The sequence below is a fragment of the Halichoerus grypus genome, chromosome 6 (assembly GCF_964656455.1).
Source record: "Halichoerus grypus chromosome 6, mHalGry1.hap1.1, whole genome shotgun sequence".
In the NCBI taxonomy this organism is placed as follows: domain Eukaryota; kingdom Metazoa; phylum Chordata; class Mammalia; order Carnivora; family Phocidae; genus Halichoerus; species Halichoerus grypus.
Genome location: NC_135717.1, coordinates 106,815,080 through 106,837,540, shown reverse-complemented (window position 1 = coordinate 106,837,540; position 22,461 = coordinate 106,815,080). Strand labels below are relative to the sequence as shown.

At 34.4% G+C, this 22,461-nt stretch overlaps 1 protein-coding gene across 9 annotated transcripts in view; it reads left to right on the top strand.

Annotated features, from left to right (window-relative positions):
• KIF21A (kinesin family member 21A) overlaps nt 1–22,461 on the top strand; it is a 147,375-nt gene that overhangs the window by 101,173 nt on the left and 23,741 nt on the right. For 2 of the 9 annotated variants that reach the window (XM_036074433.2, XM_036074428.2), the window contains 15 exons: nt 483–590; nt 4,080–4,148; nt 4,244–4,455; nt 4,612–4,765; nt 5,275–5,469; nt 5,913–6,014; nt 7,032–7,197; nt 7,663–7,683; nt 12,008–12,068; nt 12,441–12,495; nt 15,141–15,355; nt 17,736–17,843; nt 19,416–19,544; nt 21,626–21,664; nt 22,341–22,355. In XM_036074433.2, the coding sequence (XP_035930326.2) occupies nt 483–590; nt 4,080–4,148; nt 4,244–4,455; nt 4,612–4,765; nt 5,275–5,469; nt 5,913–6,014; nt 7,032–7,197; nt 7,663–7,683; nt 12,008–12,068; nt 12,441–12,495; nt 15,141–15,355; nt 17,736–17,843; nt 19,416–19,544; nt 21,626–21,664; nt 22,341–22,355 (1,649 nt within the window). The remainder of the gene's footprint in view (nt 1–482; nt 591–4,079; nt 4,149–4,243; nt 4,456–4,611; nt 4,766–5,274; nt 5,470–5,912; nt 6,015–7,031; nt 7,198–7,662; nt 7,684–12,007; nt 12,069–12,440; nt 12,496–15,140; nt 15,356–17,735; nt 17,844–19,415; nt 19,545–21,625; nt 21,665–22,340; nt 22,356–22,461) is intronic. The other 7 variants (XM_036074436.2, XM_078075880.1, XM_036074443.2 and 4 more) reach the window with 5 other exon arrangements.

Sequence of the window (22,461 nt, the reverse complement as noted above, 5' to 3'; positions counted from 1 at the left end):
GTTGTGTCTTTGCTGATGACAGCAATAGCTAAAATTATTAGGTGCTTACTATATGCCAGGCATTGTTATAAGCACTATACAGATATTACTCAATAAATTATCACAATAGTCCAATGCCATAGAGCTGTTACCTCTATTTTATATATGAGAAATGAAAACCTAGAGAGGTTAAGTAATTCGTTCAAGGTCACACAGTTACTGGTAATAAGTACCAAAAATAAGTACCAACTGAACACTGAATATAAAATGATAAAATGCATAGAGCACTAAGCAATTTGATAGAAACATATTAGAAAATTATTAGAAATAGAAATCTATTAATCCCACAAAATAAGAATCGACCATTTAAAATGTGCAGCAAAGCTCCATTGTTTCCATGTTAAGTACTCAGAATTCTAACTGCTTACTTCCATACATGTGATTAATTTAATGAATGTTGTGATAGGAAAACTCCAATAGATGTGTTTACCTAATTTTTTTAGGTTCGACTAATGAAACAAATGAAAGAAGAACAAGAAAAAGCCAGATTGACAGAGTCTAGGAGAAACAGAGAGATTGCTCAATTGAAAAAAGATCAACGTAAAAGAGATGTGAGTGGACTTTAACTTTTAGTTATATACAAATATTGTACATTGAACAAGCTTGTTTAGTAAATGGAAGAAAATTTTCTGATAACTATAACTATTAAGTGCTGGTTAAGGACCATAATTAAGCATTAATTTTATAATATATGGATTATAGTAACTCCATATACAAGGTTATAAAAAACACTATAATATTATTACAAGTTTTATTAGAGGCTTATTTCCTAGATGATGAGATGCGAGAAAATGGCAAAGGATAATTATCTCTAGGGAGATCAGGGAACTACTTGCAGTATTATGTAAGATAGTGATTTTAGGCTGGTTCCAGAGAGTTTCACCACTAGAGATTCTTAGCAATGTTCCTGGAATAATAACCCACTTTCACCAGAGGAGGCTTTACTAAGAGCTATAAAAGTTTTCATATTCTTTCACTTAAGAATCCTACTTCTCCCATGAACTTAGACTAAGAAAATAATCTAAAATAAAAAAAATTGTTATGAGTTAAAATCTTTATTTTAGGGTTACTTGTAATAGTGAAAAATGTAAAAACAACAAAAATGCTTGACAGTAAGGGGAATGGTTAAATTATTGTCCATCTCATTTAATAGGTTATTATTCATCCATTGAAGATTAGGATTTGGAAACTGCATAGTAAAATGAAAAATGACTGCGATTTAACATTAAGTGTAAAGTAGCATTTTTTTAAAAGAATTTATTTATTTGAGACAGAGAGAGAGCATGAGCTGCGGGGGGGAGGCAGAAGGAGAGGGAGAAGCAGACTCCCCGCCGAGCAGGGATCCCCATGTGGGGCTCCATCCCAGGACAATGAGATCATGACCTGAGCCAAAGGCAGAGGCTTAACTGACTGAGCCATTCAGGTGCCTCATAAAGTAGCATTTCATATATGCATGCTTGATTAAAATGAGGGAAAAAAATTTTAAGGATATATACCAACATGCTAACTGTAATTGTGTTAAGGTTTTAGGTTATAGTCAGTTTGTTTTTTCTTCTTTCCAAATTTCTGGCAAAATGGTTATTTCATTTATGATTTTTTTTTCCTCAGAAGAAGAGGCCATCATGGTCTTTTTCCCATTGTTGGTTAGGTTTCAGCCTCTGTTCTTTTTTCTTGCTCAACTTGTTCTAAATCCTCCCTGAAGAAAATATGAGCAAACAGCATGTTTTAGAAAGTAGACATGTATTTTGGGAGGTAAAAAGACAATTTAAGGAGATAGAAGGGAGTAATGAGAAAAGTAGATATTTTCATGAGATGACTGCTGTATTAAGGCTATATTTCTTTCTTTTTTCCTATTTACAAAAATTGGCATATATTCACGAACCGTAAAATTCACTCCTTTAAACTGTATAATTTAAGGATTTAGTATATTCACAGAATTGTGCAACAATCATTACTGTTTTATTCCAGAATATTTTTTATCACTCCAAAAAGAAACTCCATACCCATTAGCAGTCACTCCCATTCTTCCCCCTCCCTGGCCCCTGACAGCCACTCTAGTATACTATCTGTCTCTGTGGATTTGCCCACTGTGGATGTTTCATATGAATGGAATATACAATATATAGCCTTTTTTATCTGGCTTTTTAAATTTAGCATGATGTTTTCAAGGTTCATCTATGTTATTGCATGTATTGGTAGTTCATTCCTTTTTATGACTGTATGGATAGAGCACATTTTGTTTATCCATTCCTTAATTGGTAGATGTTTGGGTTATTTCCACTTTCTGGCTATTTATTTATGTATTTATTTAGAAGTTTTTATTCAAATTCCAGTCAGTTAACATACAGTGTAATATTAGTTTCAGGTGTACAATATAGTGATTCAACACTTCTACACAACACCCAGTGCTCATCACAACAAACGCCCTCCTTAATACCATCACCTATTTCACCCATCCCCTCCCCTCTGGTAACCATCAGTTTGTTTTCTGTAGTTAAGAGTCTATTTCTTGGTTTGCACCTCTCTCTCTTTTTTTCCCTTTGCTCATTTGTTTTGTTTCTTAAATTCTACATATTATTCAGCCATAAAAAAGAATGAAATCTCGCCATGTGCAATGATATGGATGGAGCTAGAGAGTATTATGCTAAGTGAAATAAGTCAGAGAAAGACAAAAACCATATTTATTTTGTTTTTAATCCAAACTTTGGGATGACAGGAATAATTTTCTTACAATATTCACTACTTACTTCTTTGTAACTAATTCATATGAGACATAGAGGTCAATATTGAACAACTAACTCCTGGGATGGAAATTTTGAATCTTATTTCACAACATAGGATCATATATGATAGAATATTCTGTTATAGAGATGTGATGCTGGCTAATCACATACAAAGCTAACATTCAGACTCCCTCACCCCTTTTACTTATAGCTGTGAACCCCTTTCTAAATTGTTTCACGTCATATTCATCTTTTAACCCTTTGTATATTTGTACACCATACAAATAATATGAATGAACTTGAGATTTAACTTAGAATAGAAAAAGCTTAATGTAGTAGTAACAAGCTTCAAACAATATGGTAATTTTAATTTTTGGTAGTTCATTCATTTAAAAATACTTGTTAACTTTGCCTCTATGTCAATCATTGTTGTAAGTAATGAAGATATGGCAGTGATAAGATAGAGTCTGTTTCTCCAAGAATTCTCATCTGATGACACAGGAATATGCATAAACATGAGATGAATGATCTGTTTGAATTAGCGATAGAAAACATAAAGGGTTATTTGGTAGATCACAGAATTTAAGTCCCAGAAGGGATATTTGTGATTAAGCCCAATTCCTAAGCTTTGCCCAAGATCACAGAGTTGAATAAATGACAGAACTAGAACTAGGATTTCTGTTCTTTTTTAGCCCCAAAATTCTTTCCTAAATTATAGCCTTATAAAAAGGCTTAGAGTAATTTATAATGAATTGTCTTTATCATATAAAGTACCTAGAAACAAATTGGCAGCCAATACTGACATGTTTTATTGTTCATTTACTTTACCGAACATAATATTTTCAAAGTTATTATAAAGTGTTAATATAATTATTATATGTTTTCCCTATATTTAAAACAGTTACTAATTACTGTATATATTGTAAAGTGACTTTATTGAAAATATTCTAAGCTGTGTTTCTTCCTGTTCATGCCTCAGCTAGCAAAACAAAATGTCTAGCAGAAATGAAATGATATATTTATAAAGCATTTAGAAAAGTACTTGTGTATAGTAAGTATTATATACTGTATCTTAAATAAAAGTATGTCACAGAGATAACTTCATTTTTTAGAAAAATGTGGCTGCATCAGTATGCATTTTTATTTATTGGAATAAAATATCCTAATTTTTAGTAATGGTTGCAAGGTTGTTGTTAGCTCAGATTCTGCTAAGAACTATTATAGTTCCCAATGGGATGGGGGACTATATTAATGCAGGAGTAGGAAGCATCATATCTTTCAGTTTACCATTTTAACTTATTTGTTATTATCTTATAGCATCAACTTAGACTTCTGGAAGCCCAAAAAAGAAACCAAGAAGTGGTTCTTCGACGCAAAACTGAAGAGGCAAGTCAATCATTTGGCGGAAACATTCTGGCTTTGAGGTAAATGATATATTTCTGTAGATGAAGAGAATGAGCCAGTCTCTCTTGCTCTTTCAGGTTACAGCTCTTCGTAGGCAAGTGAGGCCCATGTCAGATAGAGTGGCTGGGAAAGTCACTCGGAAGCTGAGCTCATCTGATATCCCCCAGGACGCGGGTTCCAGTGCAGCTGCTGTAGAAGCAGATGTATCAAGGGCAGGAGCCCAGCAGAAAATGAGAATTCCTGTGGCAAGAGTCCAGGCCTTACCAACGCCCACAGCAAATGGAACCAGGTCAGTACAATTCTCCTATTCCTTCTGACATAATCTTTGTGGCATTATTATTAAATGTTGGACTTCAATGGGAAACAGCTCATTATTTGGCAGTGTACAGTCAAATAATTAATTGCACATAAGTAATTATGTTTGTCTGTTTTTATGTGATTATAGAAAAAAATATCAGAGGAAAGGACTGACTGGCCGAGTGTTTACTTCCAAGACAGCTCGCATGAAGTGGCAGCTTCTTGAGCGCAGGGTCACAGACATCATCATGCAGAAAATGACTATTTCCAATATGGAGGCAGATATGAATAGACTCCTCAAGGTGTGGAAAATAGAACATAGATATGTTCCTCCTTAGCTGGCTGTTAATTTTAGTTTTCCAAATTTGATCTCTGGGTAAATTAATACTTACCAATTTTTTTTCCTTTTTTTGGTGAGTTTTGATTGCATTGTGTTTGAATAGATGAATATCATTTCTTTTTTTGTTTTGCTTTGTTTTAGTTGTGGGAAGAACAGACAGCATGAGATCAGCCTTCTTAACACATTTTTAAGTGTACAACACAGTGTTGTTAACTATAGGCACAGTGTTGTACAGCGGATCTCTAGAACTTACTCATCTTACGTAACTGACACTTCATACCCATTGAACAGCACCTCCCCCAGCCCCTGGCGACTGCCATTTTATTTAGTGCATCTATGAGTTTGACTATTTTAGATACCTCATATAAATGGAATCTTACAGTATTTGTCCCTCTGTGACTCACTTATTTCACTTAGCATAATGTCCTGGATCAATATTATTTCTTGAAATCCAATCTGTTTTCTCAATAGCAACGGGAAGAACTCACAAAAAGACGAGAGAAACTTTCAAAAAGACGGGAAAAGATAGTCAAGGAGAGTGGAGAGGGAGATAAAAATGTGGTTAACATCAATGAGGAGATGGAGTCATTAACTGCTAATATAGATTACATCAATGACAGTATCTCTGATTGCCAAGCCAACATCATGCAGATGGAAGAAGCAAAGGTTTGTAATTGTAAAAAAAATGGTTAATGGCTTAAGGAAGATATTTTTATATTTATCATTAAGAGCACTTTGAATTTTTATATGAAGGAACTTTTTATTTCTTGGTTTAATATGATTCTTAGATTTTGCATTGATATAACTCCCTGCCTGCTCTCCAGATTTCTTTGTTGATTTTGTGATATTATTTATTGTTTGTAAAATCAAAAATGTTTAAAAATGTATATCATTTATTAATCCATTTGAATTCTTAACTGCTCAAGTGTGTTTTTTCTTTTCAACTAGCGCATATGTTTCTTGGGGTAGAGATCATATTTTACATTTTTCTCAGGCATCTTATTAACTAGCCTGATACTACCAAATAAATAAACGAAATAATAGGCTTTTGCCTCTGTTTGAATACATTCAGCTCAAAGTAATGTTCATCAAATGCTCGTTTGATGTAGGAAGAAGGAGAAACATTGGATGTCACTGCAGTCATTAATGCTTGCACGCTTACAGAAGCCCGATACCTGCTAGATCACTTCCTGTCAATGGGTATCAATAAGGTATGATCTAACTACACCATTATGGAAAATCTAAGTTTTGATTAATTCATTTTGTTTATCTTTCTCCAGTGACCCTTTCCTCTGTAATAAGTAAGATTTTTTTAACTGAAAAGCATTCTTTTATCTTTCTTCAGAGTTAAGAAAAGTCAGCACTATTTCGATAAATTCCATTAGCCTGTCATCCATTGTACTTGTGTATTAGAAGAGATAAACAATTTAAACAAGAAATAATTCATCTTTTGCTTTAGCAAAGGAAAAATGAAAAGGAAAATCTCTTGGGGTGCAAACAAATTTCGTATCATAACTTTGGTTTAATATTGATTTTTTTTTATAAAAAGCTTCTTTTTTTTTTTTAAACATTTTATTTATTTATTTGACAGAGAGAGGCACAGCGAGAGAGGGAACACAAGCAAGGGGAGTGGGAGAGGGAGAAGCAGGCTTCCGGCGGAGCAGGAAGCCCGATGTGGGGATCTATCCCAGGACCCTGGGATCGTCCTGAGCTGAAGGCAGACGCTTAACGACTGAGCCATGCAGGCGCCCCTATATTGATTCTTTACATCTCAAAAGAAAATCGGAAAGGAAAAAAAATACAGTGGCACTTCCCTCCTCTTTGAATGTAAATGCATTATTAACCTGTCACCTGTAAGAAACTTATACCTAATTGTTGAAGGTGATAATGATTTCGGAGTCACTTTTTTTTTTTTTTTTTTACCACTTTGGGACTCTGCTAGACCCTTTATTTTATGTTCTCCCACTTAATCTTTAAAGTGTGCTAGGAAGTAGGTATTATTCCTATCATTTTGCATATGAGGCAACTGAATCAGGAAGATAAGGTAAGGTCACCAGGCTAGTAAGTGGAGGAGCTTTGATGAATCAAGGTCTATCTGATGTCAAAGTCCATGTATTATATACATTTGCTATTTGATACAGATCTTTGTGTAGTAGATTCTGTTTTGTATTACCTAAGATAATTGTTGTTGTTGTTGTTGTTGTTGGTATGTTTCTGTGTAATTACAGGGTCTCCAGGCTGCCCAGAAAGAGGCTCAAATTAAAGTACTTGAAGGTCGGCTTAAACAAACTGAAATAACCAGTGCTACACAAAACCAGCTGCTATTCCATATGTTGAAAGAGAAAGCAGAATTAAATCCTGAGCTAGATGCTTTACTAGGGCATGCTTTACAAGGTAATTTGGACTAAATTTCAGTTAAATGAATTGCATGGTAACTTTGCTCTTCGAGAATGTTATACTATACCTCTTTCCCCTATTGCTTGACTGAATAGATGCTATATTTACTTATGCTTTTAATAATTATTCCTTCTTTAATTTGCATGTATAAATTTGGGGGATGTAATTATTGTCATTCCAAGAAATGATTACCAACTTAAAAAGGCTTGTTTAACCTTATTAAGCAATAAGTTTTTGTGGATCAACCAAGTTTCTGAATTGGTTATTTAAAATATTAACCAAGTTTCATTACTTTACTCTGCATATCTAACTGCCTTGAAAAATAATAATTGTTTTCTATGGCATCTATTCTACATATCTTATAAATGGTACATAATCTTGTTTTATGTGGGAGTTCTTAACATTGGATCTGTTTTGATTGGAGTATTGCTTTTTGTTTCCTTTTTGCTGTTATTTACACAGATCTAGATAGCGTACCTTTAGGTAAGTATGTTTAGCTTTCTGTGTACCCTACAGCTGCATGAATTACTAATTGTTCATGTACACTAATTGTGGTACATCTTATGTTTAAAATTTTTATTGGCAGCCAACTGGTTTTTGCATGATCTTTTTTGAAATGTATCCATGATCACAAACATACTAAGTCTTTTGTCTTTCCTCTACATTCTTGATTTAAAAACTATTAGATATTTAAAGAAGTAGGCTTTAGTTAATTTTCTCTTTTATTTTTTGACATCCAGCTGTGGCTCCAGTTTCATAAGCCCTTCTTTTTCTTTCTTGTAGGAAAAAAATGGAGTACACATTTCTTTTTAATTTTTAAATATATCTGTTAACTTGCATCTGTTGTTTTAACCTCATAATTAACTTCCCTTAGCATATATCTTTGGTATATATTTGATAAATTCTCAGCTATTCTTAATTTTTGTAAAATTCAACATATATTTTAACGTTATAAATTGAATAAAACTTCAAAGCATTTTATATGAACAGATTGAAACAATATTTATAATTATAATATTTTCTAATTAGAATGAGCTTTAGAGATCACCAAGTATAGAAATTTTCAACCTCTTTCTTTGCCACTACAACATTCACATCAACTACACCCAATCCTCTTAGTGATTATATACACGAAGGACCAGGAGTATCAAGGCAATTTTATTACTTGCCATTTTTCTGAATGATTATTTTGGAGCAGTTTTTATTTAATTAAAATTATTTCAAAATCTGATCTGAACTTTTCTTTTTCTAAGTACACAGCTGCCAAAAGTTTTTATACTTAAAGGAAAGGACTGTAACTGAAAGAGTAATGTACTTACTTGTCTGTGTCATTAGAATAAACACAATCTATACATCTAAATTTGTTTTAAGTAAGATGTTACACAAATAAAATACATGAGCTATTTGATTTTTTAGATGTTTATATCACATGTTAATCTCAACGTAGTATTTCCTTGAGATCCACTGCATAATTTAGGTTATGGAAAAGCTACTGCTTTTAATCTGCTCAAGCTATAACAGGTACAGGTAGAAAAAGTAGGATTGGTTATTTCCTAATCAAGACTGCCCAAATTCCTGGATTATAACTAGAATTTTTGATATTCCATGTGTTATGAGGCACGTTTCTTTTCTTCCTGTTCTTCCCCCCTCCCTCTCCTGCTCCTTGTCTTTGTTCTTTGTGGCCCAACCTCTAGTAATAAGTAAATTCTTACTTAAGTTCATTGTCTCTTTTAACTTGGAAGAAAATGCAAATGTCCTTCTTAATGTCCTTTTGTGCAGAAGATATTAAACTGCTAATTTGATGGGCAGTGCTACTTTTTCATAACTTTCAAACAACTTTCATTTATCTTTGGCTGAAAAAGGGTCAGAAGCAGAGAGTGGAAACCCATTCAGCTGATGTAACCTGTCTCTGTGACTGAAATCTGCACTCTAGACGGGGGCCATAATCTAGCTTAGAGGTGCTTGGAGGGAAAAAAAAAATGGAAGTTAAGTCCTCAGAAGCCAGAGAACTGTACTTAACTCCAATTTTACCTCAAGCCTTGGGCTGAGTGCTGGGATTCAAATAAGACACAAAATCTTGCCCTCATCGACTTGATGCCTTGCAGAGGGTGACAGACCATGAACAGAGTATGATACATTCAGTGAGGGCAGTGATTGAGATATATATAGGGAGTTATAGGAACACAGAGTGGGGCCACCCAATAAGAAGGGAGGAGTTGATAAAAGCTTTTTGGAGGACGTGACATTTGAGTTGAAACACAAAAGAAGAAAAAGAGTTAGCTAGGCAAAAGACAAGGTGAGAGGGGGACAGAGAGGAGTCACTCCAGGCAATGACAAAACTAAAACGCAGAGACTCATTCACAGTATTGTGTGCATGGGGCCTTCAGGCAGGTTGGTGCCCTGAGCAACAAGCACATGGCCTAGAATGATGGAACATAAGGCTAGAGGGTGGGCCTTGTTAATGTGTGTGTACTGTTATAGCCTTTGAAGAACATTTTTATTATCCTCTTCTTTTTTCCCTAACTATGTTAGGCTCCCTAAGATCATCCCTATCTTTGGAGTCTTGCTATGAAGACTCATGGGGCTCAGCATATGGTTGTATTCATGGCAAAGATTCATGAGAGCAGTGTAGGAAGGATACACAGCTGGATCGTAAGGGTAAAAAACACACAGATGTAGCCTAGAGGAATCCATGTCTGGTTTCCTTATGCTCTCTCCCTCCTGGGGAGATAACACAGAATGTTCCTTTCCCTCTGGAATGAAAATGCAGCAGCATGTGTACAACGTTTATGCCCAGGGAAGTCCATACACTTAGAACCTGAAGTTTTTCCTGGGGACTGGTCACATACATACCATCTATGTAGTATGTACCAGGATTCAAGACTCCCAGGAGTTTAGCATAGACCATATCGTTTGCACAAACATTCTAAGTACCTTCAAGTACCTTCAGTGGTTAACTAGTGACTGGGGACACTCTGTGAGTCAAGTTTCCAGATGCCAGACAAAGTCCAACTTTGCAAGCAGGGCCTTTCTTAGGATAGTGGTCTTTAGGCTGCTATGTTAACCCTTTTCTATATACTATTTTTACTTTTTTTTTTTTTAAATAACTTAAAGACTTAAAAATACTTGGTTAACTTCCAGTGAAGTGAGACTGTGCAAATTAACTGATAAAGATGAACTTTAAGGCATTCGGGAGTTGCAAGTCTCTGCCTTTAGCTTTAATTCTGTGGTGATGAGAAACAAAGCTGGTAGTGGCCTGGATGTGTGTTCCCAAAGTTAGGAGTACAACAGTGGGCTGATGGTGTGACTGGTTGCCCAGAAGACTATGGTGCTCAGACTAAGCTCAGTCCTGAAGAGGAGTTTGATCTGGTGACTTTCTGGGTGGGGGCCTCTATCCTTTTGCCAGTTGGTTATGTCAAACCATAATTATCTCTAATTACACATACATGCTTCAGCAGGAGTTAAGTTTTTACTAAGCACTCACATGATGTTTAACATACTAACTGGTTTCATACTAACTGGTTTCTACAAGAAAAATACTAGCCAATCTTAGCCTGCTTTTATACATGGGAAAATAAAGACTAGTTTGTCATTTCTTTATAACCGCATGTTCTACATTATTAACTAATGCAGTCACCTTGGCACTCAGTTATCCTGTCCATGAAGTAAGTTCTTGAGCCTCCCTCTAGTGGTGGGCTTTCAGATACACATTGCCTTCAAGACCACCGTTTTCTTCACTTCAGAAAATAAATTCCCTTTGTATGGGTCCTAGATGGGCTCCATTTTAGATAATACTACCACATATCAAGCATTACTGAATTTCTAACAAAGTATCAGCTAACCAGTGAAGAAGAAAGGGAGCATCAGAGAAAGGAATTAGTTGTCCACAATCCACATGTATAAAATTACAAGTTAAAAGGGGATGAATCATACATAATTTTCATTAATATATGTAATTTATAATGTTACTTTTGTGGATTGGTTTTATAATAAAATGTGTATGTTTTAAAAACCTGCACCTATGTTAGGGGGCTCATTGACATTTTACATAGTTTACTTTCAGTGGCTCTTTGATTTATTGACTTCCTACTAGTTTCCTTGTTTGCTTTTTCTCCTCTCTTTTACTAGTCTGTTACAGTTGTTCTAAAATAGTGGTGATTTACTTGTATTCAGTTACAAAACCGTTGCATGCAAACCTATTGTTTTTGTCTTTTATGTACGTGTGAATGAGCTGCATGCTGATGTGTAACTTCTGAATACCTTCACACATGCACACACTCTTACTCTCTACTTGAAAACAAAAATAACAATAAAGGAAACTATTTAAGTAAGTTGGCATACTGATTAAAATATAGCAAGTATGTTTACACTTACGTAGTTTTTGAAATTGGCTTAATACATTAAAGGGAGCTCATGCAACATTTATTTTAATCTTATATTTTACTCAGTGGTTTTTCATATGTTTGGATGGCATGGGATAAATACATACTCTGAAAAATGTATACAATTACACATACTCTGATAAATACATGATCTCATTTCCGTCCTATGAATGTCGTTCTTCTATGTTTTATGATTCGAACTTGTGATTTTTCTTATTTTGAACACTTTTTCTCATTTTAGGACACATAATCAGAGGGGTTTCTTAGAAATATTTTTCTACATTTCTACTCGGATTCAGTAACTAAAACCAAACTGCCTATATTGAGATGTTGGGCTGATGTTTATTATGGCATGGGGATTTCAATCATTCAAATTATGACATGTGGATAATACTTAGGTTTTGGACATTTTTTTTTTTTTTTAGAAAATGTAGAGGATAGTACTGATGAAGATGCACCTTTAAACAGCCCAGGATCAGAAGGAAGGTAAGAGAGCCTGTAGAAACTTAATAGATTTTACTTGTTTCTGTAATATTTTAAATACTTTTATCTTGTTGCTTCAAACAATTACCATAAAACAACTAATTTGAATTTTATGGCTAAGTGAATAGCACTAGAAACAGTATTATGGAAACCAAACTAAGCCATATTTAACCACCACAAATTTTAAAATAAAATTTACTGGGATATTTAAAGAAAGAAAATGAATTATTTTTAAATTAGTTCATTTTGATTTTAAATATTGTCTTTTCTTACCCATAGACATGTAAGATGTTTTCTATAGTTATAAACATAGAAGACATACAGTTTTCTGTAAGTTCCCCTTTAATCTGTGGTTAATTATTTATTTGTGTATAGCACGCTATCTTCAGACCTTATGAAACTTTGTGGTGAAGTGAAACCTAAAAGCAAGGTAAGGAGAATCGAAAATAGCAGGTAAGCATCCTTTCCCACTGTTTTTTGTTATCACTATTAAACACATAGGTTTCAGGGGTGCCTGGGTGGCTCAGCTGGGTAAGTGTTCAACTGTTGATTCTGGCTCAGGTCATGATCTCAGGGTCGTGAGATCGAGCCCTGTGTCTGGCTCTGTGCTGGGCCTGGAGCCTGCTTAACATTCTCTCTCTCCTTCTGCCTCTCCACCTCCCCTCCCCACTCCCCCACACTTGCACTCTCTCTCTCTCAAAAATAAACAAACAAATAAACAAACACACACATGGGTTTCAGACCCTTCGTAGGTTAGCAAATTGGCATACTTTTACCAGAGCTCCCATGTGTAAGAAATTTAGTTCTGTATTACCTTTGGGAAAAATTATACTGAAACATTTCTGCTTCGTGGAACTTGTGCTTTACCGCATTATTGCACTCTTTCTACTAGAGAAGATATGATGGTGGAGACCAATTCTTTTTTTCTTCCAGGTTTTTCCTAAAAGTTTTATTACCCATTAAGGAAGTAATGTGCTAATTTATTAAAGTCACCTAAATTTCCTAATAATATAGGAGATTGTAGACCCTGTAGTGGCATACAGCATGAATTTGCAAAATTTGTAAATTAACAGGAAATTGTTGAAATTTTAACATTCTAGTATGTCATAGTGTTTCATATTTATTTTGTTAAACTAGTCTCCTGAGGTGGTTTGAATGATAAGCCAACTCTTAATCATCATGTTGTATTAAAAAGTGATGAGGCTATAATGCATATAAGGTTTAAAAAAATATCAGTGACACATGCTGTTAAATGTGTAAGATACACATAGTATGTTTCAGATTGGGAGTTGTTAGCATTTGATAGTGGATGAATTAACTAACCATTATTTTAAGATGTTTAAAAACAAAGAATTCTTATAGTGTTTAGTAAATATTTGTTAAATGAATGGAGAGAATCAGAACCTGAAAGAATAACACTGTGCAAATGAATTAGGACAGATTGAAGGCCCATAGTGAACAGTCACGTAATATAAATGAGCGATTTGGCTAGCTGTAAAATAATGAGTAGGAGTCATTATGATTACCTGAAGAGGACATGCCTCTTCTAAGCAAATAACCACTACTTAACTCTCGCTCATTTTTGTCATGAGGAATATAGGCCTGAGACTTCTAGAAATTCTGTTATTTCCAAAGAAGCCTTAAATAGAGATTTTTATGTAGGATTTCCTGATCTTTAAAACACTGGTTAAACCAATCAAAAAAAAAAAAAAAATGTCGCCAGGCTCTATGTATGATCCTTGGCAACGTGTGGTTTGTGTTTTATTTTTCTAAGTGACTCAACAGAAGTTACCCAAACTCAAAGAAAACATCCTAGTATGGTTTGGATCCCATCTTAAGTGGAAGAGAGAATCTGTTAAGGTCCTGAATGTCTTTCAGGCCCCATGAAAGCCTAGTTATTCGTGCCCTGCTGGGCTGCCAGAGAGGTGTGAAGTTGGGCCCTAAAAGTCATCTCCTGAAGGAACCACTATGCTTAGGGATTCATAAGAACATGATTCCTCTCTGCCTTGGGCTATTGGCAGTGAGGAGAACTGACCAGGTAAAAAAACTGGTTGGAGGGCTTTCCTTTTCCCAGAAATTTTCTGAGGTGCTACCTACTACTCCTTTTAAACTACAGAGATACCTGAAAGGATCTCATATCATCTATTTTTCATCACTGAAAAAATAAAGTTGACTGTATATGTTAAATAGGTATGTACCAGCATTATGCTGAGTATAGGGGATATAAAGTTGAATAAAACAGGGTGTTTGCTCTTTAGAGGCTTATAATCTGATAAACACCTTGCTTATCCTTTAATACCTTAGTGATAATAACAACTGAGCAACAACAGGATAGTCAGTCAGTTTTCAAGAGTAAGGTAAGGAATGTGTATAGTGAGTTTAGATTCTAGGAAAATAACCTTCCCCTGCCTCACCGTGCTGCTGAGAGCTGGTGCGGGCTGGTGTTGAATTACCTAGCAGGCAGGTTAAAACACAGCCAAGGCATCAGGAGGACAAGGTCCCAAAAACTGAGAAGCAGATTTAAAAAGAGATATTAAAATAAAATTTAAAAGTGATATTAAAAAAAGCATTTAAACATAAGAAAAATCAGAATTTAGTTGAGCTTCCCTGCAGTTAACTTTTGGTTTAATTTGTTTCTTCTTTCATTTTTTAAAAAAATTCTGTGTTGAGGGAGCTGGCCATGAGTGGCAGGGTGGCAAATTGCTTGTTTTTGAATCTGGCTTTGCCACTTACCAGTTGTGTGATTTTGGGTCAATTACTTAGCTTCTCTGAACCTTAGTTTCCTCATTTGTGAATTGGGATAGTGATAGTACATGCTAATATAATAAGGTGTTTGAACAATGCCTGGCATACAATAAGTGCAATATAAAATGTTGGCCGTTATTATGGCCCCTAAAGGTCTTACCTGGCTGTAGCTCTGGCTTGTCACTGTCTTACATGCTGTGTTTGACACACTTGCTAGGAAATGACATGCTCAATGTTGTTACCTATTTCAAACTAATATTAAATCTCTATTCCCTAATCGTCTCTGCAGAAGTTTGCTCCTGATTGCTTTTCCTTCCATTCTCCGACTAGGCCCGAAGGAGAACCACCACTCAAATGGAATTGCTGTATGCAGATAGCAGTGAACTAGCCTCAGATACTAGTACAGGAGATGCCTCCTTGCCGGGCCCTCTTACACCTGTTGCAGAAGGGCAAGAGATTGGAATGAATACAGAGACAAGTGGTACTTCTGCTAGGGAAAAAGAGCTCCCTCCCCCATCTGGCTTCCCTTCTAAGATAGGCAGCATGTAAGTCTGGCCCAGCTACACTAACGTCCTTTCTTTTGGCTTTTCTTTTTCGTTTTCTTTCTTTTTTAATTTTTTATGTGCATGTTGCTAATTTCTTATTTCTATTTTTAAAAATTATGTAAATAAGATATCTGGTTTTCAAAGGAATTTCTGTTAGGTATTATCTCGTCTAATTTTTTTGACATTTGAAATCATTTAAGATGAGATATTCTCTGTTCAATTGCGTTGCTTGTTTCTGAGTTTGAAGGTCATTCTTAAGGGTTATAATTTTCACAAAGGCTGAGTTATGAATTACAGACAAAATTTATTTAGGAACACCTAAATCAGGTAGTTATATCTATAAAACCATTATATAAAACAGAAGCTTTAAAGTCTCAGATTTGCTCTAAATTAATGTATGTCCTCGTTCTAAGAGGCTGGTCAGGATAGCAAACCTTTGCTAACCCTATAAAGAAAAAGAAATATCAATTACAAACTTAATCATTTTAAGCTTTCCTAATTTTTTGCCTTGAAGCACATTGCATTGCATATCTGGGATACGTGCACAAGATATTTTTATTGGTATTATTAAAAATTTGAAGGAGGGAATATTCTCTCTCCCATTTATGATAATATGAACAAAAGACATTCTGTTCAAAACAAAACTTAGAATTTTCACTACTGTCTTGAGGACAAAGATTTCTCTACCCAAGCTGGTATGTTTGTGTACGCTATGTTTGTATGTTTTGATAATTATATTATATCAGATTATATATCAGATCAGTTATTCACTGGTAAAGATTTTTAATGACATTTTTTTTCAAAGTAACCCTCACATATGACCTAGCAAATGATTTATGGAATGAATACATTACTGCGTTGAGGAATATTGAGGAATATTGCCAAAAAATTGCATATACTACATGACTCTGCAAATAATAAAATATAACAAACTTTCCCCCTTTAAGTATCTGTTTCCCATAACTCCCTTTTTTTAAGCTTTTTTAAAACTTCCTTCATTTTATGAAAATATTTCTGTCATCTTCCATTCAGTAAGCCCATCTGCTACCTTTCGATCCAAATTTAATTTTAACGATGGCAACTTTCTTGCATGTGCTTGATGTGGCCTATGTAATTAACTAAATTAACTATTGGATTTGCTAATAGAGATTGCTAACCAGTATAGCTAATGGCTTCAGTGCTTTTTTGATAAGATGACTGTTGAAGAAATGCTTTTGGTGAAGGTAGTGATATAAACAGAATAGATTTTAGGAACAGATTTGAGTTGAGACTTTTGGAACTTCAAGAATAAATCTATGGCCTGGAAACCAGATTCAGGTAATACCTTCTTTTTGCCCTCCCCACTTTTTTTCATTTTTAAAGTGTATCCTTTTTGACAGATTATAAAATATATGTTTTGGACTCTATCACTTCACATGATCTGTTTTCAGGTTTTCATAAATCCAGGTGCTTGTGTCATCCTGTAAAAATTTAAGAGATAGACGAGGTTGGTGTGGTAACTCTTAATAAGTCATTACTGCATGACTTACTGCATGATGTAAAATAATTTACTCAGGTGGCCCCCAGGATTTAACTTGTTGAAGGATTTTTGAAATGTGATTTCTTTTGATTAGAAAGTCAGGTACATGAAGTTTAAATATTTAGCTTTCACTTTCAAATAGGAATCATGTAAGCCCATTCTGGTAATATTGCTTTGTAATTCCTTAGTGTGTTTTCTTATTAATATACCTAGCCAACAGTAGCAAAAAAATAGCAAAAAAAATTTTTTTTCTAATCAAAATTCGTTACCACCATATGGAAAAATAATCATTTTAAATTGTTGATAACATAGCCACTATTCAACATTTAAAGTTTATAATAAGAATGTTTTTATTACTAAAATTTATATAGCTACTAATATCTAAATACTAGTTAGGTAAAATTATTGTGTTATTTGTGTGTCTGTTTTTGACTGTGTCTTCATATTCATTAAATCTCATTGTTTTTCATATTCTAATATTCTAATATTTTTGTTCTTGTAAGACTATAAAGACACCTTTTTTTCAACTGAAACAGTTCTAATCAACGTAATCATTTATGTTTCAAATAAATGATTTGAACTATTTGGCAGTATAGGATTGATATTTATATTCAAAGATAATAGGTTTCATATATTTAATAAGATTGCCAATTTACAAGTTAAATATATAGGTGTCAGGCTTCCATCAATTAATTACTCATATAATATATTCCTATCCTAGTTTTGTTTTTTGTTCCCAAGTAATACTTTCTCAAGTTCTGGTTATTAATCTATTAAAAATTTTAGGTTGAATATCTGCCAAACAAAGTTGTATGTATATATTTAAAATTTGATGATTAAAGAGTCTTTTTTCTCTTTTAGTTCCAGACAGTCATCTCTATCAGAAAAAAAACTACCAGAGCCTTCCCCTATAACCAGGAGAAAAGCATATGAAAAAGCAGAAAAATCAAAGTCCAAGGAACAAAAACAGTAAGTGACTCATACTTTTTATCGACTAGATTGCATAAAATGTCTGTTGCACTTAAATGCTAAAGGACAATGGTGAAGTTATTTTCCAAATGTAGGCTGGCTCTATGGTTATGACTGATTTGACTAATCAAGACAATCAAGTCAGCTGTTGGCTCAGCTAAATGTTTCTTGGTCACACACAAACCTGTAAAAATACTTGAACGCTTGCCCCGGTTCCTGTACTCTTATTTATTTTTCAATTACTTGTGCATATCATTGTGAAAGTTCATATACAGTTGAGATGAAGGTTAGTGAATCTGTATTTCAGATAGTCTTCTAGAAAAATTTGAAATTGATTTTGACTGATGAAACTTCCACTGACTTTACCTCTTTAAAGTGGCTGACAGAACTAGTGTTAGTCATAGGGTGTGTTAGTTGTACCATTCTCTTGCTGTTCTTTTCTGTTTAAATTGTTTCTTGCTGAAATCTTTTAGGAACTTTGTTTTGTGAGGGTTATTTACTTAACAGTACGTAGTATAATCTGATGATCCACTTAAATGGGCATTTGTAAATTGCAATATCGCAACGTGCGGAAAGTTGAATGAAGGGGGTGAGAGCCCCTGTCACCTCTCTACCCCGTGGCTCACCCACTCCTCCCTCAGGTCACCTGAGGTGCTGCATGTGATGGGTAGAACTGTGACATGGTCTTGAGGGAGAGTATCAGTGCCAGGCTACATTTAAATATTAGTAGAGCAAATTTTTTAACATAAAAATAAACAGAAAAAGGAGTTTTCATATATTTTCTGTACCCAAGTGGACAGTCTTATACCAGCACACTCTACTTTGAACACTGGTTTGGCTGACTTGAATGTCATGGAAATTATCCTTTTAATCATCCTTGCTTCCTGTATCTAAAGATGTAATTTGTCTGTTTCTACTGGATTGAATGTCTCAGGGATAATTGGGAGGTAGGGGATGGAGCAAATAAGTAATATAAAAATAAAAGTAAGTGAATCGTTGAAAAAGCAAATCGCTCTTAAACACTCTGGCTCTCTTTCCCCATCTGTCAAGTGAGTAGCTTGGTTTTAACTCTAAAATAAATTTGGCTTCCTTTGTTTGTAATGACTTTAGATTTCAGCAGACCAAACATTTTCTTTAGTGCCATCTTGTGGGCAATGTAACAAAATCCAGTGAAAAAGGTTTTTTTTTTTTTTTTAGTTAAATTGTTCAGAGTGTATTTTTTTTTTTTAAGATTTTTATTTATTTAACAGAGGTAGAGAGAGAGCACAAGTAGGCAGAGCGGCAGACAGAGGGAGAGGGAGAAGCAGGCTCTCCGCCGAGCAGGGAGCCTGATGCGGGGCTCGATCCCAGGACCCTGGGATCATGACCTGAGCCGAAGGCAGCCGCTTAACCGACTGAGCCACCCAGGCACCCCTGTTCAGAGTGTATTTTATCTTACAAAAAAGGAAGAGAGGAACGATGGAAGGAATTCTCTAATGAAAAGCTTTTTTAAAAAAGCATGTTTCTTATAACATTCCTAACAAATCATAACCAATTAAAGCCACCTATTTTAATGTTCTTTTTTTCTTGTAGCTCAGATTCTGGAACCTCAGAGGCTAGTCTTTCACCTCCTTCTTCCCCACCAAGCCGGCCCCGTAATGAACTGAATGTTTTTAACCGTCTTACTGTTTCTCAGGGAAACACATCCGTTCAGCAGGATAAGTAAGTCTTTATGGAAAAGAGTCCCTCTGTTTATTACAGTGTTCTGAGCCTTTCAATATGGTCTGTAGAAAACATTTAGCCATCTCTTTGTGTGGGAGATGAAGTCTGACTTGTGAACTCTTGTCATATTTGATATGTTTTTCCAATGGGAAATGAACCATATAGAAAAGATGAGAGAAAATTATTTTCCTGCTGAACATTATTCCCTGTTGTAGATCTGCATTGCTATACTTTCAGCATTTGTCTTGCCTTTTCTAAGTAAACTAGAATTGAAATATCTTTGAGGCCACTTGAAGTTTACGTTTCTTGGGATTCTTCAGCTTCTCTGAGCCCACAAAAGCCTCTAATCCATGTCCCCTGAGTTGAAAAGAGGCAAATATTTTACCTTCCATGCATATAACAGTTTACAAAGACCATTGTCATATGTGTAACATGTTACCATTTGGTTGTTTGACACAAATCTATCACAAAACTTTAGTAATAAAATAAAATAATAAAAGACAGTTCCTTTATAGGTCGAGGGGGTTGGGACTGAAGGTGGGTTGTGGAGGAAGAGAAGTTAGAGGGGTGTGAGAAATACAATTTGCATTAAATTTGAAGTGAAAAAGTATTCCCACATTGAGCCAGAATCTCTCTTGCAAGAATTCAATACTAACAATGCTGCTGTAAGATATTTATTAACTCTGACTTATCTGCTTTGATTTTGAATGTAACATTGTGGATGTATGTACTTCATATCCAGTCTCCCATCCCTGTTATTTGTTTTCTAAGCTATAATCTCCCTGTGTAGATCAACAACTTCTGAGATTTATAGGATGCTGTTTAAGATCTGTCTGGCGTGTTGAGATCATGCTAGACGGCTCTGTAGACTTAGAGAAGCACATATTTTGAAAGAATTTTTAATCTGCCTAATTTATGGATAAATTTCTTGATTAGATTTTAATATAGTTTAATCAGTAGATGACATGTCCTTTAAAATGATCTAGACAGATAAATATCATGTGTTATTGAAAAACAACTCTTTTAACATTATTAAGTCATAGCTCCCATTTAATTGAAAAAAGAGTAGAAGAACATTAGAAATGTCTTTGAGAAGTTTGTTTTCACTAATGATATGAAGAATTATTAAATTTTGTCTGCCTTACATTCACAGGCATAAGATTTTCTGTCAGTCTTGATAATCTTGACAATCCTAGTCATAGTTTTATATTTTCTACAGACATATTTTATAAGCTACCAATAATTTGACTCTGTCATCATCTCTATAAGCTAAAACTGAGAATAACTGACCTCACTTTCAAAGACTCACCTACCTTTTGAATCATTTTTCTTTCGGACTCTCTTTTAATACTAGAACATCTCAGCTAGAAGCAGATCCCACACATTGTTTCTGGTTATATTCCATGTCAGCATTCACTCTGTCCTCCTTCTTCCCAAACAACAAATTGATAGATTTTCACGATAACCAGACTTATTGCCAGTCTTGCAGGTTTCAGGGTAGGACTGATAGGAGTGGCTCACCTATTTTTAAAATCCTACTAAAGTCCTCTATTACTGAGGGATTCCCTCATCAGGAGACCTCCATGTTTTTGAGATAAATTAAAATCAAAGGTTATTGCTTTTTGGGTAATTTGCTTTGCATGCAAACATTAGAATCTAAATCCAAAGTAATTATCAAGATGGATAAAATTCATTAATAGCTGTTTAAATGAGAAAAAATTTCTAGTACTAATCAAATTAAATAGGAAGAATCTTGAAGTGATGTATTTTACTTACTCGATATATTTCCTCTTTAGGGCCCAAACTTTAGAAGTGAGGATTGATAGGTTTTCTGTAGATCAGTAATAGAAAGTTTTGCCTCAAAGTCTTAGGAGAAAACATAAGAATAAAATATATTACTAGATGTAGCTGTACATTGAATTTGCAGATATTCAGTGCAAATAGAAAAGCAGGGCATTCACTATAAAGGAAATGTTTGCTATATTTCTATTATTCATACTGTTGGTTTTCAGTTCAATCTCAGTGTCTACCTATTGACCTCTGTGTTCTTTCTCCTCATAATTCTAACTCTTTCACTGTAGGTCTGATGAAAGTGATTCCTCTCTGTCGGAGGTACACAGGTACTTTCTATCTTTCCTACATTCTGGCATTTCGTTGATGTTCTAAGATGCCTTCCTAGGAACTATAGGCATATCTCACTTTTGTATGCATAACTTGTTATAAACCATATAAACACACTAATATTTTTAAACATATTAATTTTAATATGTTTTTGTCATACCTTTTAGACAAAGCAGTGGAAAACTTTTTTTTTGTATAATAACACAGGAAGTTGGGATGTTTGTTTTCTGTCTATAAATCTTTTATTTGAAAGAAATTAAGTTCTATGAATATTGATTTCATTGTTCCTCAGTGATTAAATGTTTTCAGTCCTTCAAAGTGTGGGAAGTAAATAAGTTTTTTTTTTTGGTTGGTTTAGTGATTATAAGTAAAAAGTTTATGGAAGGTTTTGTGAAAACCTGAAAAAAAGATATGCTAGGAGGGGAAAAGATACTATGATACCTAAAATATAAGAAGAAATAGAAAGCAAAGGAGTTTTTCTAAAATAATAAATATTTTCTTCTGATAGATGCTGTTTTAAAAATAACAATGTTGAATTTTTTCATGTTATGGGTTTTTTTTTTTTTTTGGACCCTTAATTTCTCTCTTTCTATCATTTCCTCTTTCCACTTATCATTTTGTCTCCTCTCTTTTTGCACTTGTTTCCCCTGTTATGGCCATTTTGCTGATCATCAGTAGATCCTCCAGAAGGTAGGCAGAGGAAATTAATCTCATTTATAGTATTACAAGATTTTACTGATTTGCATGGAACAAAAATAAGCATTTTTTTTTTCCTTCAGGCCGGTTTGTTGTACAA